The sequence below is a fragment of the Acinonyx jubatus genome, chromosome B2, assembly GCF_027475565.1.
Source record: "Acinonyx jubatus isolate Ajub_Pintada_27869175 chromosome B2, VMU_Ajub_asm_v1.0, whole genome shotgun sequence".
Taxonomy (NCBI): domain Eukaryota; kingdom Metazoa; phylum Chordata; class Mammalia; order Carnivora; family Felidae; genus Acinonyx; species Acinonyx jubatus.
The window spans coordinates 55,312,777-55,328,613 of NC_069385.1; the positions used below are offsets into that span (position 1 = coordinate 55,312,777).

A 15,837-nucleotide genomic window follows, 5' to 3' on the forward strand; every position below is an offset into this window, starting at 1 on the left:
TAAGAACAACAGCTAATTGTAGTTTTGTAATGAATGTGTTGAATATATAGAAAAATATTAAAATATTTAAAACCTAACAGGAAAGATGTTGCATATTTAATCAAAGAGAAAACAAACAAAAACCCTAACTAGTTTTTTAGACCACAATTGTCTAAAGCCCAACCACATTTCAAAAAAGTTTATAGATAGGTACCAAAGATAAGTATTTATGCCAGATAAGTGATTTATTAAAAATGTCTTTTCTTAATTCAACTTCCTGTGTATTTCCTAGAAGCCATCAAGCTGGTAAATAATTTTTTTACCAGTTCCTTTAATCAAAACCACCTGTTGCTGAAAAGTTGAAAAATAAATTTTAGGTTAGTCATCCAAAATGTCTTTTCTTATAGGATATTTAATATTCTACCCACATGACTATTGAAGTTCTTACCAATGTCTCTGGAAATTCATAAACCAGAAGTGTTAGTGTGGACTCTGATGTGCATTAGTCCCTGCAGTGTGAAATGAGGATATACGGGAAAAGAAAGCTGTACATAAATAAGGCATCACCTCTATAAATCAGAAACGTGGTTAAAAACTATAATATCTTAGGGGCACCTGGGTGGCTCAGTCGGTTAAGCGTCCAATTTCAGCTTAGGTCATGATCTCACAGTTGGTGAGTTCAAGCCCCCCATTGGGCTCTGTGCTGACAGCTCAGAGCCTGGAGCCTGCTTCGGATTCTGTGTCTCCCTTTCTCTCTGCCCCTCCCTGGCTTGTGCTCTGTCTCTCAAAAATAAATAAATGTAAAAATAAAAAATATTTAAAAACCGTAATTTCTTACATATGAATTTCTTTTACTACTAAGACTAGTGTTTTCTGCCCTTTACATTGCTAAAGGCATAATTTTAAATGAGTACTGAAGACCAAAAAGGTAATTAAAAATGTAAAACACAAACCCTCTAAGTCAGGAACCCAAAGTGCCCTTCTTACCATCCTCTGACGACCTTGACGATTACCACCGGAGAGAGGCTCCAAGAGCTACAATCCTCAATGTCACCGAAAACTTCAATGCACTCCTCAGAGACATCTGGGTCCCTGTAGATCACTACCTATAAGAAAAGGAGAGTGGCAGCACAGGATTGGACGTTATCAGACTAAAATAAAATCTAGGCTAGAAACGGAACATCGTCTTACCTTTCCAGGCCGGGGGTTGATTTTATTAGGAACACTTCCTCTAAGTGTCTGTAATCAGATGAACAAAAACACAAGAAATTAAACTTTGTGTAAAAGCCTTCAGAGTATCTCCACCCATGATCCTTTAAGATCATATTTTTGCCTCACAATTTATCAGTTTTGAAACAGTCCACCTTGATCTGTGCCAAAGCTGTACTGAAGTGCTCTTTGAGTCTACACTATTAAATTAAGAGATCTTTTTCTCCTCTAACTGAATGTGCCATTTAACTTTCTCATTTAAACAGGTAGAATATTTCTACCAATTTATAAAATTCAGGGCCCAAGAGCCAGACCTTACAGCAGTCCACAGAATAAGAATTCAGCTAAGAAATTATAATTCAGATGATCTCTGTACAATCTCAAGAGAAATTATAAAGTATTAATTATGTATCTAGAAGAAGCTGCATCAGTTTTAAGTGTTTATATACTTACTTATCCAAATCTATAAATACTGTCTTTTCACAGTAACATCTTATCACATAACAAGTATTAGTCTACATAAAAGGGGGTTTATGGTATATACCACAAAGTATATTACACACAGTATACTGAATCCTCCCTTTTCGATGGACAAAATACATTTTTTATGACTCTAAAATTAATCATTTTCAAGACGAGCTGACAAGACCAGTAAAACCAGAAATGCATAATAAAAATGGTAATTACACATGAAAAAATATTATAAAACATGAACTACTTTCAATGCTGACCAGGATGCTTATTTTAAGGACTGCCTTTGATCTGATCACTCTTGCACCATGGCACAGGAAAGCATGCCAAAGACCACAAGAAGGCCTCAGGAGAGCATTATTAGAAATCCAAACGGCATATATTTATTTATATATACACATTAGAAGTAGATAAGCTAAAGACAAAGCCTGAAATTTAAAACAAAATTCAGGTAAGACCATAAAGACAGAATAGTTATAGAATAAACAAAGCCCAAGACCTATGGAAAAACAAAAAATAAAATTTTTTAATCATAAAAAGACCTAGAGAGTATAAAGCACTTTGTCTGCTTCTCCTTTTTACTTGATTTGGCGTGCTTTTTCAAGAGATTCCAGAGGGAAACTGTGTATTCTGTTGTCAGACTCACCAGACTGCTGTCAAATAAGAGAAGTGATCAAAGAATGATTAAAAAGAGAAAATAAGGCTGGAATGAATGGGAAGTAGACCAGTGGAAATTTTGCACTTGAGAGAAACACTCAAAAATCTTATGATTTCTGAGCGCTATGTGCTGATTCAATTTTGTTTGTTTACAGCAGTGGTCCTCAAAGCGTGGTCCCGGGGCCCTTGAAGGATCCCCAAAAACCTTTCAGGAAGTCACTGAGGTCAAAAGTGTTCTCATATTATGAGAACACTTCTTATTAAGAAGGGGGAATTTTCCTTTTCAGTCTCTTTCTCTCACAAGAGCATGGTAGAATTTTCCAGATGGTCCAGGACATGTGATGGCATAACTTCTCTGATGCCTTAATAGAAGGTGCTTGTGTGTTCTCATGACTTAAACTTTTCTTAGTATTAATTTCTTTTCTTTTTTTTTTTTTTAATATTACCGTCAATTTGGCTAAAATACAGTATAAACAGTGTGCTCCTGGTTTGGGGGGTAGATTCCTGTGATTCATCGTCCACACACAACATCCAGTGCTCATCCCAACAAGTGCCCTCTTCAATGCTCATCACCCATTTTCCCCTCTCCCCTATGCACCGCCCCCCCCCCCCATCAACCCTCAGGTTGTTCTCTGTATTTAAGAGTCTGTATTTAAGGTTTGCCTCCCTCTCTGTTTGAAACTATTTCTTCCCCTTCCCTTCCCCCATGGTCTTCTGTTAAGTTTCTCAACTTCTATATATGAGTGAAAACATATCTGTCTCTCTCCGACTTATTTCACTCAGCATAATACCCTCCCAGTTCCACCACGTTGCTGAAAATGGCAGGATTTAATTTCTAATGTAATAAATTCCAATAAGCAGAACCCATATGAACAAAAGCTCTTTGGTGTCTTCAACAATTTTTAAATAGGAAAGTGTCCTGAGACCAAAAAGTTTGCAAATTTTTAAAAAGAGGGATCTGAACTTCCACGGGATACCCAACCGTACATTTTGAAAGAGCTTCCAAAATTATATTCTATGACAGGCTGGAGCCGAAGGCCACGCAGCAAACAGAAACGTGCCGTACTCCCTGTAAAAGAGGAAGGGGGCACAGGATCGGAATTGACTGGCTGTGTGAGGCGGCCGGAACAGAGGTCCGCTCCAGTTTTGGGGCTAGCACAGCTGCCCTCTGGAACTTACATTCTGCCTTCCTCATCCATGGTCTTCCCTCCACTTGAGCATTAAGTGAGGTAACAGAAAGACACATTCGCACCAAAAACTCAGTAAAGAAAACAACTTCTGGAAATCAGGTAAAGGAAGATGGAGAAATCATAATTGTTCCTCAAAATCCTGTTCCGTTGCCCTCTCTATCACATTGAGGGAAAGATTCAGTGCAGACCAAAAGCCTTTATGCTTCCACACCTCTGTAGGAAAAAATGTTTCCCTGATGAAACTTCCAAATAAAGAGAAATTAGTTCCTGGATTATATGGGATAATCATCTATTGCTACTTATGGGAAGAAAGAGTGAATCTTACATCACAAGAGAAGGGATTAGGAAGATTTCTTGGTGGGGGCTTTTTTCAATAAATGAAACAGCTTTACAAATATTCAAAATTCTAAGTACGACACGGAGCATTTTTACGCAGAACCAGGTAAGAGAGAACATCTGGTCTGTCTCTGAACTCTCAAGGTACCTTACCTACACCTTTCAGAATACAACATATAAATTCATTAGCTTTAAAATATTTGTAGCTCATTTTTCCTGCTACACTACTAAGACCTTGAAGACAGAATCTAAGTACCCTTCTTCCTCCCTAGCAGTCTCTTCTACACATAGTAGGTTTTCAATGTGATAAACGAACAGCAAACTCTCATTCACACGCATACCCATTTGAAAGATGGCTTATCATCTCTCTCTCCTCTCATTTCATAAACACCCCCAATAAATGGTAATATGTTGCTACTTACGGTTGGATCTGATAATGACATTGCAGAAAAAGACACGCTTGGGTCAAACCGGCCAGATTTGAAAAGACCCATCAAGTCTGTGTCGCTATTTCCATAGTTTGGCAAGTTTGACTTAAGAACACTTTCGGCATGATTAGCTTTTTCCAGATCATCGCTGTTCTTCAGTTTAGAAAATTCAGAAAATTTCATTTCTGGGAAGTGTGGATTGCTTCGTGAGCCCAGATCTTCGTTGGCTTCCTCTTTTGGCAGGTATTTCTCCATGTAGCCTGGACTTTTCAAACCCAAAGGAGACGGATTTGTGGTGTTGAAGCTGAAGACCTTTACGCTGTTGGCTGGAAGGTTTGGCTGTTCTTTGTCTGAACCGCAGGGCGGGGCACCCTCGGCCCCGGGCTGCAACGGCAAAGACCGAGAAAGAGAACTGTTCTGAGAAGCACCGAAAGATGTGGTCATAGTACTGACTGATGTGACAGAGGGAGAAAAGATTTTGTCGTGTGGTAAAGAAGATAACATACTTGAGAAGAGTGCACTTTTTTCTAGCCTAGATCTCTTAACACCCCCATTTGTAATCTCTTTGTTCTCTTTGTCATTTGTTTCTGGAGCCAGCAGAGGTTCGTCTTTCCCATTAGTGTGAGCGTACAAGGACTTGAAGAGAATACTCTGCTCGGTGGATGTACGTTTGGGCCTCAGTTTGGATTTTGTGTCAAGGTTCTGCATCAGCTGTAAGGCCGGTGACATTTCTGGCTGGTTTTCCCTTTTCTTCCCCAAACCAAAGGTAAACACGTTGGGATCTAACACCTTTTCCAAATTGTCCTCGTGAATAGGAGGCATGACAAAGTGAGGGGCAGGAGAGTTTGGCACCCTGGACTTCTTTTTCTTCTGAGGCACACAGACCGTGCTGTCCATCTTTTTGATAATTTCAGTGAATTTTTCCATATCGGAAGAAGAATCAAATACACTATCATCGCTACCAGCAGAAATGTTCAAAAGACTGGCAGGGCTGTCCTGGCCATTCACAACATTCCGATGTGGACTTTGAGGAGGTTCTGAAGGATTTCGGTCACCGGAGGAGCTGACGGGGCTGGATTCAGTCTTCGGGGCTCTTCTGTCGCCCTGACTTTGAGCCTGGATAGGCAGAGTTTTCTCTGGTTCTGGCGGCATAACTTGTGGGCCAGATTTCGCTGCGTGTTCCTCTTTGCAGTGAGTGTGTCTGGGTGATGTGCTCTCGTTGCCCAGAACTTCCTCTTTCTGGGGAGCACAGCTTGCAACAGAAACCACTTCAAGTTCATCGTTGTGACAACTTGGCAACTGTGCTTCTCTAACTGCAGAGATCTCTGAGAGGACCTGCGGGCCTACATCCTGGGTGTTCTCCACGGGGAGCATGAAGGATCGGACCTGGACAAGGACCTTGGACGGACCCTCGGTGCCCACGGATCCCGGGCTGTGCTCTGTGGACAAAGGAGGGCTTGCTTCTCCTCCTTCTCCTGCAAGTTTGGAGGGGGGCACGTTCTCATCATTCTTTTGTGACACGGGCAGAACACATCCATTATGGTTTTCTGACACTTTTAGATCAGTGCATGGAAAATTGCTCGTGGGAGCTTCAACACATGTGTCTTTGGGTGCAGGCTGTGAAAGAGAAGGCCCGTTAGATGACTCATCTGGGGGCTGTGAGTCAGAAAACATATCCTGGGGCTTTGGTCCGGCTGTTGGAGGGGACTCTTTGGTATCAAGAAGGGCGGGAATGTCTTCTGCTGGATCAGTCATATTTTTGAGTACAAGTCTTTTGCTGTCTGCAGGCTTTGAGTCATCCTCTCCTAAAAGCTTGTGGTCCTTAACAGGAATCAGAGCAGTAACCACTGCTTCGGAAGGGCAGCCAGCATCTGTTTGCACATCTGCTCTATCACCTTGGGTAAGCGGACAACCAAGAGCTTGACCCTCGGTGGGCTCGCCTTCCGATCCTCCTGCATGGGGGCTCCCGGCTGCTGGTACAATCTCCTCTTCAGTAACTTTGGATTCTGCAGAGGTTTCCTTCACCCGCATACCATTCTGGTGACTACTTGGCATTACTTTCTTTTCGGATTGCTCCATTTCCTTGGCTTTTTTGGCTAAGTTCAGCTTCGCCCTCCCGACAAATGTTTTATTAGAGGCAGGAGTGTTCCTTGTGCCTCGAATGTCAGCATGTCTTGGACTACTGTTTGCCCGTTTGTTTTCAAACAAGGAGATTTTGTTGGCAGTGTTTCCTTTATGAACTGGCTGGCTAAATGGATTATGCTCATTTCCCAAGCCGTCAGGATTCTTAGGGGTTTTAAGATTTAGTTCCACATGTTTGGGCTTGGCAGGGCTGCAAAAATAAAGCAGGAAGATAAAGTTATTGGCCTAGTTTTAAAAAGTGAACATAACAATTTATTCCAAAACCAACATCTTTCTGGTATAGAACATTCGTTTTTTCATGAGACTATTTTTTTTAATGCTTATTTAATTTTGAGACACAGACAAATAGAGCACGAGTGGGGGAGGGGCAGAGAGACAGAGACACAGAATCTGAAGCAGGCTCCAGGTTCTGAGCTGTCAGCACAGAGGCCGATGCGGGCCTCGAACTCACAAACCGTGAGATCATGACCTGAGCTGAAGTCAGACGCTTAACCGACTGAGCCACCCAGGTGCCCCTCATGAGACTTTTTTTTTTAATTATTATTATTTTTTTAACCTCATGAGACTATTTTTAAACAATCCTAAAGACTCTATCAACTATTTTTATTCTTTTTTAAAGTTTATTTTTGAGAGAGACAGAGACAGTGTGAGTTGGGGAGGGGCAGAGAGAGAGGGAGAGTGAGAATCCCAAGCAGGCTCTGCACTGTCAGCACAGAGCCCAACGTAGAGCTTGAACTCAAGAACCATGAGATCATGACCTGAACCGAAACCAAGAGTCAGAGGCTTCACTGTCTGAGCCACCCAGGTGCCTCACACTATCAACTATTTTTAACGGATGTTTTGCTTCTATATGATTTAACTAAGCAAGTCTGGAGGTAGGAGGTTAGCAAGTTTATCAAGTACCTAGTATGTGAGCACAGGGCTCAACACTAGAGTCTGAAGACATCTTAGGGCCTGAAGAACATTAGCATGAATTTAAATATTTAATGTACTCCCTTATTTTAAATATGTAAATGATTTTTACATATCATTGTAAACATCAGTTGAATATTTTCATTTCATCATAACTTTTTAAACATTATTTCACAAAGCTAGATTATAAAAATATTTATCTATTATTTACCTCTCTGGATATTTTATTCCCTGCATCTTCCTTCATGTAACTTTATTCTGATTATGTAAGTGTGTTCACTACAGAACGTTTGGAAAATATAAAAATGAAAAATCACTCACAATCCTACCACTCAATCTCCCTGTTAGCATTTTAGTATAATTCAGAATCTGTATGTATAGTAAAATATTTTTTAACAGAATTGGGATGATTCTGTCCACAGAGCTTCAGATCTCATCTTTCAGAAAAAGATTAATCTTATATTTCACATTTTTAACACTTTTTAAGTTACTAAAAAATTTGAAAAGTTTTTTATAAGTCTACATAAAAGTTTCATCATATAGATGTACCATAATTTACTTTCATTACTCAATTGTTGGTTTTGTCATCATTTTTTGGGCAAAAGGAGTTTCCCCTTGCTCTATAAACTATTACTTTTCTTGGTTGTAATTACCCTCTCGTGGAAATCAAAAATCTTTGAATGTACATACTGTCTTCTTTCTGAGAAACAACACGTTCTCTGTATGACATTAGCCAGCTCTGGTCCTAGCTCTTAACACTAATTATCTGTGTGAGCTTGGTCAAGTTAACTCACTGGACTGGCTACCTTCTCTATCTGCAAAGCACAAACGAACTAGATAGTTTAGAACAGAGTTCCTCACTGCACCCCACACACCCCAAGTTATGGCTGAAGGAATTCTTGGAGTTCTCTTCAACCGCTACAGTAGGGACCATAGAGACTGATGAAAGGGGCTGCTGGCCAGCCTCACTCCTTTCAACCAGAATCATTTCTACTTATCTGCTTCATACAGCACTTTTATATAAGCTTTCCTAGAAAAATGGACTCCAAAGCTAAAAACAAAAAAATGTCTAAACCACGGGTCTCGTGGTTTATAAAACGAAGAGATACTAACCACTAACAATCACTGACACAACTTGAGAAACACTATGCTTGCCTAATGTACAATTTTATACATTCTCTTTTAAGACGAGGAAATTAAAGCCTAGAGAAGGTAGGTATTTTGCCAGAAGTCACACAGCTAGTGAGTGACGGTCATAATTTGAAACCAGGTGTTCTGGTTTCAGATGCCATGCTCCTGACCACTCAACTCTTCTGCTTTCCCAGACCTCAGGGACCAAATCTGGTCCTTCCCAGCTTTACATATTCAAGAAGTTAATGAATTATCACGAGATCTATAAAATTAAGCCATCATATTCTGGAGGCCTCCTTGATAATGGGAATACAAAGTAGAGAAGCACTGAAATCTCATGGTGCCTCCACATGGATTCACTGGCCTTCAGGAAGGAGGAGCCTTTTGAAGGAACAGGCAGTAGGACTTTGGGAGAGATTCCTTATCCTTTGGGACAAAATGAGAAGACTGAGGGGCGCCTGTGTGGCTCAATCAGTTAAGCATCTGACTTTTGATTTTGGCTCAGGTCATGACCTCATGTCAGGCTCTGAGCCGCTAACAATGCTGAGCCTGCTTGGGATTCTCTGTCTCCCTCTCTCTCTGCCCTCCCCCGTCCCCTCTCAAAAATAAATAAATAAACATTACAAAAAAAAAAAAAAAAGAGAGAGAGAGAAGACTTGAGAAGTTCTTCCCAAATACAGCATTAAGAATTTAGGCTTTATTTTTAGGAATTTTATTTAAATACTAAATTTGATATATTCTTTTAGGCATTGCTTTCCCCTATATCTATCTCCATAAGATAGCCAGGCTCCCTCATGGTGGGCCCAGATCTTAAATTGAAAAGGAAAATTAACTTACAAGCACTGCCTCGAAGATTAAATTCTAAAGCCAGTGGATTAGAAAAGCAGAGTTTACAGATGCCACCAGTTAGTGAGGGATGTTCACATACCAGGAAAAACACATTTTAAAAATTCTCACAAATCAGCTCAAGGAACAGTCAAACATCAAAGTAGATCTTGTGATGTAAATGGAAAATGCTGCAGGTTAGACAACTAACTACCTTAAGGACAGGAAACACATCTACATATTAAAGATTTACACCAAGATCAAAATATATTTTACAACCAAACTTTCTTTGCTATTAAGTTCTGCTACCACGAGTCACTACAATTAACCTAGCTCAAACTGATTAAAAGGAAGTCTTCTGTAATTCATGTTGTAATGCCTTTATTATAACGTGAGAGGGGAAAATCTGGTGTCTAAAAGCTGTGGCTAGCAGAGGAAAATTCTCCATATTCTAAACATACCACTGTTAAGAATCACAACATTTAACACTTGGTAGAGACTTGAAGATGCAAATTTTCTAAAAGCATCAAGAAACATGCTGCTGCATAGTCATCTTTCAGGGAATATAAAATAATTTTAACACTTCAGATGCAAATTGTTTTTAAAAATAATCTGAGTAACATTTCTTCTTGAAATACAATCAGAGGAAAAAAAATCCATCAAAGAGAAAAAAACTAGAAGGAATTAATTTCCCATTTCAATAGTTTGTCGATTCACCAAGTGCAACGCCCTGTGGAAAACACAAATAAGCCAAATGCCTGACAAAGGGAAAGTTTTAGGCAGAAAACAATCTGCATGGAGAAAAAGACATGTGGTTTAAAACGTCACTTTTATAAGAGTTTCATTATAAGATCTGTGAGTTTCATTATAAGATCGCTTCCCAGGTTTGTTTACTCCTGAGCAGTGTAACATTTCTGGTTTTTCCACTGGTGTTTTCTGATTGGAAGACCAGCAAGGGTAAGAAACAGCTACACACACAGCAACTCTTCTCAGGCTCACCCTTAGGAGGTCTGAATGTCTGTCACACTGGCCTTCTACAAATAATTGGCATCATTCACTCTGGTTATTTCTCTGACACAGCCATTACAGAATAAATAGCTGACTTTATCAAAGGTCTCCAGGGTGGCAGCTGGTGAGGTAGCTCAAATTACTCATTAAGCAGGTTGTCCCTCAAGTGTTTACCAAACAGACCTCCTACTCTAAAGCTTATGTATCCAACAGTTCGAATAGAATGAAACCCATTCGGTTTAAGCATCAAAATGCTGTGAAAACACAAGCTCTTTTAATAAATGTGTAAATGCAGGAAAAACTTGAGGAGTTTAGATGTTTATTTTTCACAGGTGCGAACTGGGAGGTGAGGAAGTGAGAGTATGGCAAGGGGAGAATCTTGAGTTCTAAAAAGAGCCCTCCCTACCCCATCCACGTATACAAACCACATTTAGCATCAAGGCGCAACAAGCCCATCTCCAGAAAGCCAAGAGTGATTTCTTCGGGCTTTATACCTCCCCAGCCTTCACAGCCAGCACCCCACTTCGCAGTTCCAACAGCTATCACCTCATAGAGATATTTATCTGTGTCTTGCCCTGCCAGAGTGGGCCATAAACTTCTCAAGGGCAATATACTGAATCATAGTATCAGTTTTTCCCCATAGTTCCTGGCACCATATCATGCACAAAAGGTACTCAATAAATATTTGGGGGGGGGGTGTGTGGAAATCAATGAACTTAACAGCAGGTAGCCAAACTGTTGTTGAGCTTGATCCTTCCGATGTGTCATTTTAACAGTCTCCCAGTAATAACCTGGTCCTTTCTCCATTTCAATAACTAAGAATTACTTTTCAACCTGGGGGCAAAAACACCTCTCTCAACTCCTGAATATTCTAAGAAGAGGTATTAGAAAAAAAAAATTTGTTTTCTTTCAAGCTGCACTAAATTCCAGAAAAAGTTATGTGAGTTATCTTAAACTCACCCACGTCAAAGCTACTGGGTCATAGTGAACAGAAGAGTGTTTGCTCCATGTTTTCAAATTCACTGCATAGGCGTCAAGAGTGCCCTATCCAAGAATGCTGGTGTACATTTTGAATAAAGATTTAGCTCCTGTCAGGCCAAGCAGTCTTCTTTCAGTTAATTATGTAAACATCCAGCCTCATGAGATTTTTACATTCATTCAGCTTAAATCTACCAAAACAGTTAATGAACAACCCAGGAGGCTCCCAAAGTGCCGTCTTAAACTGCGTTAACTAGCCCTTCACTTCTTTCCAACACAGAGGGGAAAGTTCAGTGCAGAGAGAGAGCTCTTCCACAAACGCAAAGACCCCGAGCCTCCCGGAAACGCCCCTCGGCACGTGAGCTGAGACCCACAGCTCCACCAGGCCCTAACCCGCCGCTACTTACAGGGTCACTTTAGTGGTCACCGTCGACCTGCCCACACCGAAATGGTTCCTGGGCTTCAAGCTCTCGGCGTCAGAACCACCGGCCGACCTGCCCAGCTCTTTGCTTCGACTTGCTTCTCCCCGGCCGTCGAAGTGGTTGGGGAGCAGGCCCCTCTTGTGCTCGGGTTTGATCTCCGGCAGCAGCGAGCTGCTCTTGACCGTGAGCTCGCGGGGGATGACACGGGCCGCCTCCTCCCCGTTGTCCCCCGCGGCACCCTTGGCGGCCGGGCCGGGCGCCGGCGCCCTCTTGGGGGGGGACTCCTTGGCGGGAGCCCGAGGGCCGCCTGCAGGCGAGGTGGGCGCGGCCTCGGAGACCCGGCTCTTGCCCCTCCTCTTGGTGGGAGACGAGGCCTGAGGCGGCTGCTTGCCGCGCTCCGACTCCCCGCGGAGCTGCCCTCTGGAACCGGGGCTGGGCTTGGACTCCGCGCTCGCAGCGGAGGCAACGCCCCCGTCGGGGGCCGCCCGCGGAGATTTCACTTTCTTTTCCGCGGAGCCGTTCTCGGTGGCCGCGTTTGGCGCCACCTCGTAGTCGAACACCGCGTCGTCCCTGCCCGCGCTGTCGGGCGGCGCCGTGTCGGGCCCGGGGGAGTCGGTGGATTTCTGCGACCTTCTCCGCCTGCCCGACCTGCGGCCGCCGGACCTCTTCTCCATGTCGTCGGAATCGCCGAAATCTTCTGCCCCCGGAGTAATCGCAACCGGCTCGTCCACCTGTGCCACTTCAGTCTTGCTCAAGTAGATGTCCAAAGTTAACACTGTGGCGGGATGGGTGCGCTCGCCAGGCCGGCAATGTTGTCCTTGGGTCCCGGCTTTGCTGTCTGCCTGCGCTGAGCCAGCGCGGTTCCCCTCGCCCTCCGCCGGTGGGTCACCTGGAGGAGCGGCCGCGTCCTCGGGGGAGCGGCTGCGCGTGTCTTGGGGCCCCACACGGACTGCCCCGGCACACACACGGGGGGCTGTGTCGGTGGCCGCCCTTAGTCCAGCCCCGGAACTCTCCCTGGTGGGCGACCCCGGCACACTCCTCGCACCCTGGGCTGTCTCCTGCTGGAAGCCAGTGCCCGGTGAAGCGTCCTCCCCCGGGCTGCGGGCCAGCGTCTCTGCGTTCTCTTGCCTGGAGGAATTCTCTGGTGAGGAATGCAGCTGCTTGGCAGCGGTGGTGGCACCTGGGAAAGACTCTCCCTCTGCCTCCAGAGGTTCTAATTGGAGTGAATCACGTTCATGGCACTGCTGCCCAGCCGCCGCCGCTGCCTGGCTGCTCGTGCAAGGTGACAGCTTGGCGTCAGGGGGGTCCACCTGTACACAGGTCTCCGGGTGCTCCTCCGACCCCTGGGGCTTCTCCTGCGGGGAACCCTCCTCACACGTGTCAGTTTGCTTTGGTTGGTTGCCCAGAGGTTTACTCTTCTCATTCTCTCTTTCTGGGGATTTGGAAGAGGCCACATCTTTGGGAGACACTGATTTGGCACTGGAGCTGGTGGGACTCTCTAACCCGTTTCTGCTGGTCCTTCTCCTTCCTGGCGTGAACAGGTTGCCAAGTTTCCCCAAAACCGGCTTCCTTTTGTTTTCTTCTGGTGGTTGTGCTCTGGACTGGAAAATAAAAGGGATTGGGGGAGAGAAACTATAAAAAATCTGGGTTTTCCCCTCTTTAATAGTAAGTACATAGCAGAACTACAAGCCAAAATGGTAACAGGCCAGTCTCTGATTGAAAATTAAAAAGTTATGTTTTTGTTACATTTATTCCAACAAAATAAACCCAGATTTTACTTTTTTAATTTTTCTTAAGCCCCATGATGTGTTTGGCACTACTTAGAATAACATGTTCTTCAACTAGGTCTTGTGTTTTAAATAAAAATTGGGGGCGGGGGGAGGCCCTTGGGTGGCTCAGTCGGTTTAGTACCCGACTTCGGCTTAGGTCATGATCTCACAGTTCCTGGGTTCGAGCCCTGCGTCAGGCTCTGTGCTACAGCTCAGCGCCTGAGGCTGCTTCAGATTCTGTGTCTCCCTCTCTCCCTCTCTGCCCCTCCCCCGTTCACACTCTGTTTCTCAAAAATAAATAAACGTTAAAAAAAAATTAGAGAAAAATTCGTAAGGTCCAAATAATCACCTACACAAAATAAACAATTGACTCTAGCTTTTGCTTTTTACCTCCTTCCTCAATAAAGCTGCAATTTCAAAACTGACATGCGTGATTACAGGGCATCAGTAAAGGCACTAAAGTATCTTAAGGGGGTGTTTTTTTGTTTTTGAAACACCTCCTTTCTTTTTGTAGTAAGGAAGGAAAACCAGGAAAAAGCTCTAGCAGTCCTTTCTAGAACAGAAGGAAGCCGCCTGGGTTCAATAGAACTGCAAATGAAAGCTCTTAGGAAAACCAGGATTCTAGCACCTGGGCCCGCCCATAGCCACACCTGCGGTTCCCGGAGGGGCGGGCCCGCACTCCTCCAATGGGAGAAACAGGCGGGCATTCAAACGCCTGCTGGTTTCCCCCTCTCCCCCCAAAAGCCATCGGGCCGCTCTGGCCCTCACCCGCAAGGCCTTTCCCCCGCGGGAAGTTCCTAAGAGTGCAAATACGGGGTGTACCTGGGGAAGGAGGACGACCACTTTCGCACACCCTCCCGTCTGGGTCCGGGAGGCGCCGGCGGACAGGAGCGCACCTGGCTCTGTCCACGCGGACCTCGGCCGGGGGCCAGCCCCTCACTGCGGCACAGGGCTTCAGACGCGAGTCCCGGAAGCCGAGTCACCCGTGGGAAGGGGTCTGGGCCACCCGCAAAAATCGCCGCGGGTTCCGGGAAGGGAAAAAACGGGCGCCTCTTACATGGCCTGGAGCCAAAGGGCGCTCACCTGGCGCCTGCGCTGGAAGGGGAGGGCGCTCGGAACAAATCAATAAAAGGAAACCTGCCAGTAGGCGCCGCGGTGGGGTTTGCCCCACGCGGAGAGGGGGTCCGTGGGGCACCAGGCGGGCAGGAAGAGAAGGAGGCCTCCCTAGGAAAGGGAGGGAGCTCCGGACGTTAGCCCGGCCTTGGCTCGTAGGGGAGGGCGGTGTGCTCCGCGTAAGGATCCCACTGAAACCAAGACCACACGTGTGGCTACAAGAACTTAGGAATTACCTCTTCCATTAAAAACCCAAGAGCTTAGCTTGAGCCCCACCTACCAAGGCGAACATTCAGGGCAGTTTTTACAATATTGACTGTTTACCGAGAGGTTCCGGAATAACTCTTCAGCTCCATTTCCTTTGCCAGTGAACTTTGGAAGTGGTAGGAAATAGGAAAGACATCAAGATAAACCATGGATATTAACATGGTCGACAAGTACGTATTGAGACAGCCGCGGCAGAGTAACATGTAATTCTGCAACAGCCTAGTTAGGTGCTGGTTACCCCACGGTAGAAATGAGGTAAGCAAAGCTCGGACAGCAAAGAGACAAAGAGCGGCGAGGGGGGTACTCCTTCAGCTTCACCACCCAGACCCGTTTCAGAGGACGCGGAGGTGCAGAGGGCACTCCTGAGGCAGTCAGCCCAGAGAAAGGGATTGAATGCAGGCCATACACCTCCTGAGGAAGTGCTCATGAGTCACATTTACTGACCAGCCCTGAGCAGTTCTTTGGTTTGAGAAGCACCTGGCGGGAGCTTTGGAACGAGCTAGCTGCTGCAGGAGGAAATGGGTCCTTGTTGCAGCAACTGGGAGCTTGTGTGACTGAATTGATATGCTTCTAAAATCTAACCAGATTTTTATTAATAATTCAATCCTACAATGGTTATATAAATAATATAAGAAGGATTTACTGTGTAATTTAAGAAGAAAATAAACATGCCAGCTACCTAAGGAATATATTTGGATTCTTACTACAAGTCAAAAGTATTGCGTGATATTTATTTTTATTTTTGAGAGAGAGAGTGAGCTGGTGCGAGCGGGGAGGGGCAGAGAGAGAGGGAGAATCCCAAGCAGGCTCCATGCTGTCAGCACAGAGCCCGGTGTGGGGCTCGAACTCTTCAATGGTGAGATCATGAGCCAAAATCAAGAGTCAGACTCTCAACCAATTGAGCCACCCAGGCGCCCCGCCCCTTCATTTATTTATTTGTTTGTTTATTTACTTATTTATTTATTAATTATTTGAGAGGGAGAGAGAGCAGGAGAAAGGG

The 15,837-nt window shown here is 44.5% G+C and overlaps 1 protein-coding gene across 4 annotated transcripts in view; it reads right to left on the reverse strand.

The window, feature by feature from the left end:
* Positions 1–15,837, reverse strand: part of CRYBG1 (crystallin beta-gamma domain containing 1) — a 182,677-nt gene that overhangs the window by 38,317 nt on the left and 128,523 nt on the right. For all 4 annotated transcript variants that reach the window (XR_008298429.1, XM_027057168.2, XM_053222417.1 and 1 more), the window contains 4 exons: positions 11,674–13,289; positions 4,265–6,602; positions 1,171–1,218; positions 967–1,085 (listed from right to left, as the gene is read on the reverse strand). Coding sequence is in view for 3 of the 4 variants with exons in the window: in XM_027057168.2 (XP_026912969.2) it covers positions 967–1,085; positions 1,171–1,218; positions 4,265–6,602; positions 11,674–13,289 (4,121 nt within the window). In the remaining variant the exon portion in view is untranslated. The remainder of the gene's footprint in view (positions 1–966; positions 1,086–1,170; positions 1,219–4,264; positions 6,603–11,673; positions 13,290–15,837) is intronic.